This window comes from Octopus bimaculoides, chromosome 7 (assembly GCF_001194135.2).
Source record: "Octopus bimaculoides isolate UCB-OBI-ISO-001 chromosome 7, ASM119413v2, whole genome shotgun sequence".
NCBI lineage: Eukaryota > Metazoa > Mollusca > Cephalopoda > Octopoda > Octopodidae > Octopus > Octopus bimaculoides.
Window position 1 is genome coordinate 84520126 of NC_068987.1, and position 2024 is coordinate 84522149.

The window sequence follows — 2024 nt, forward strand, 5'->3', positions numbered from 1 at the left end:
ATATATATATATATATATATATATACATATATACACTATGTATGTATATGATATGTATGTGTATGGATATATATATATGTGTATATGTATGTACGTGTGTATATATATATAAGTATATGCATGTATATATTATAACATATCTGAGATGTATATATGAATGTATGAGTATGTGTTTTATTAGACAGTACAGTGTTCAACTTAAATAGTGTTTACTAATTATATTTTATAATTTGTTCCTCGTCTTTCGACGTAAATATAGAAAGAAAACAAAATAGAAATTAAATTTCATGTTTGATGTCCAACATGATTTGTTTCTTTCTGCAGACACTAATGAAACTTCTTTTGCTAACTTATAACGGAAGGAAAGAAATCATACATTTGTTAACGAAGCAAAGTATTTCTGTATATGCATCTGTACTAAATGTCTGTCTGTAGTGAGGCTGCGACCGTATGTGAGTGAATATATGCTTGTGTATAGCTACATATATACGTATCTGTTTGTAAATGTGTGTACGTAATTTTCCTTCGTGCAGACTCTGCAGAAGGCTGTATATTGCTGCGAAGGCTACTGGATGAGGAACGAGATTTTTCTACTTGAGACAATTAACAAAATCCTAGTCCCATTAACTGCGATTTTCAGCTGAATCATTCAGCCAGAGAAATAACAGACTCCAAGAAGGTTATATCCTTTTGATACACTACAGGAAAACATATGACAGGAGTCTTGTTTTATTTCAAGCACAAACTATATATGAATATACACATATGCATATACATACATACGCATACATATGCATATACATACATACATATATATATATATATATATATATATATATATATATATATATATATAGACACACACGCATACACATATATTTATATGTATGTGTGTGTATGTATGTATATATGTATATATATATATATATATGGTTTACCAAAAATAGTTCTAAGGAAGGAAAAGACACGTCTCTGAAGGAGTTCTGTAAAACAAAATAGGAGAAAAGATATGGACATGTACCTTGGTTTGGTTACCAAACCACTACCACGTAATTCATTTGAATAATTCTCCTGTTTCACAGATTTCAATTACATTTTTCATAGAAAAAATTATATTCCAACTACAAAAGCTGTGCTTTCAAAACAACAGCGATAACAGAGAAACTTTTTTTGTGATTACATTTATGATGAAGGAGATGTTGGTAATGAGAATGAAGAAGGTTATGACTGTTTAAGGTTAGGGCCAACGAAAATCTCTATTGACCATACGATAAAACTTCTCGTTAAATGGTCGGTAAAAATCTCTGAGGCGTTTAAGTATTGTTATATCAACAGTTGGATGCGGTCTCCCTTTCGTTTTTCCTAAGCAATGAGGGTGTCCGCTTCCTTCCGATTTCTTCAAACATGGAAATCCTTTCGTTTCATTGAAATAGAAATGCTTCTCCGAAATTATCCTTTTTAAGCCAAGAAAATCTTGCACCCGCCCAAGTTCTCGAGCTGGGTCTGATATCAATTGCTCTCCACTGACGAAATGTATTTGTGACAATGGAAAATAATTCAGCCATCGTTCAAGGTATTTCGCATAAACACCAATGCGTATAATATTTCTACTCGTATCAACAATACGTGTCGATAGATTGAGAAAAGCTAAATCTTCAAAGCGATGCATCTTGGTAATTCCTTTTGAGGCCAATTGGGTATAATCAGAAATAGCACGAGTTACTGGATCACGTACAATTATCAGGATTTTCATCTCTTTAGACATGTTATATATCCTTCTTGGAACATCTTTGGTAATAAAATAACTTGGAGTTTTCTCGATTGTCATTTGTCCTTCGATAGTCGCAGGCATTTTCTTCCTGAAATTGTAAAAGTAAAATGCAAAGCATTATATACACATATTATATACTGTCACATAAATACATTAAATAATTCTTTTCAACCATTACACATCATTCCTAATCTTTTCAACCATTTATTACATTCCACAATTCAAGAGTTGAATAGTATATATATATATATAT

At 31.3% G+C, this 2024-nt stretch overlaps 1 protein-coding gene across 1 annotated transcript in view; it reads right to left on the minus strand.

Annotated features, from left to right (window-relative positions):
• Positions 1 to 897: 897 nt before the first annotated feature.
• The window catches only part of LOC106879507 (nuclear transcription factor Y subunit gamma), a 94217-nt gene continuing 93090 nt past the window's right edge, over positions 898 to 2024 (minus strand). The window contains exon 2 of the mRNA XM_014929114.2: positions 898 to 1859. Within this exon, the coding sequence (XP_014784600.1) occupies positions 1238 to 1859 (622 nt within the window). The 3' untranslated portion in view covers positions 898 to 1237. The remainder of the gene's footprint in view (positions 1860 to 2024) is intronic.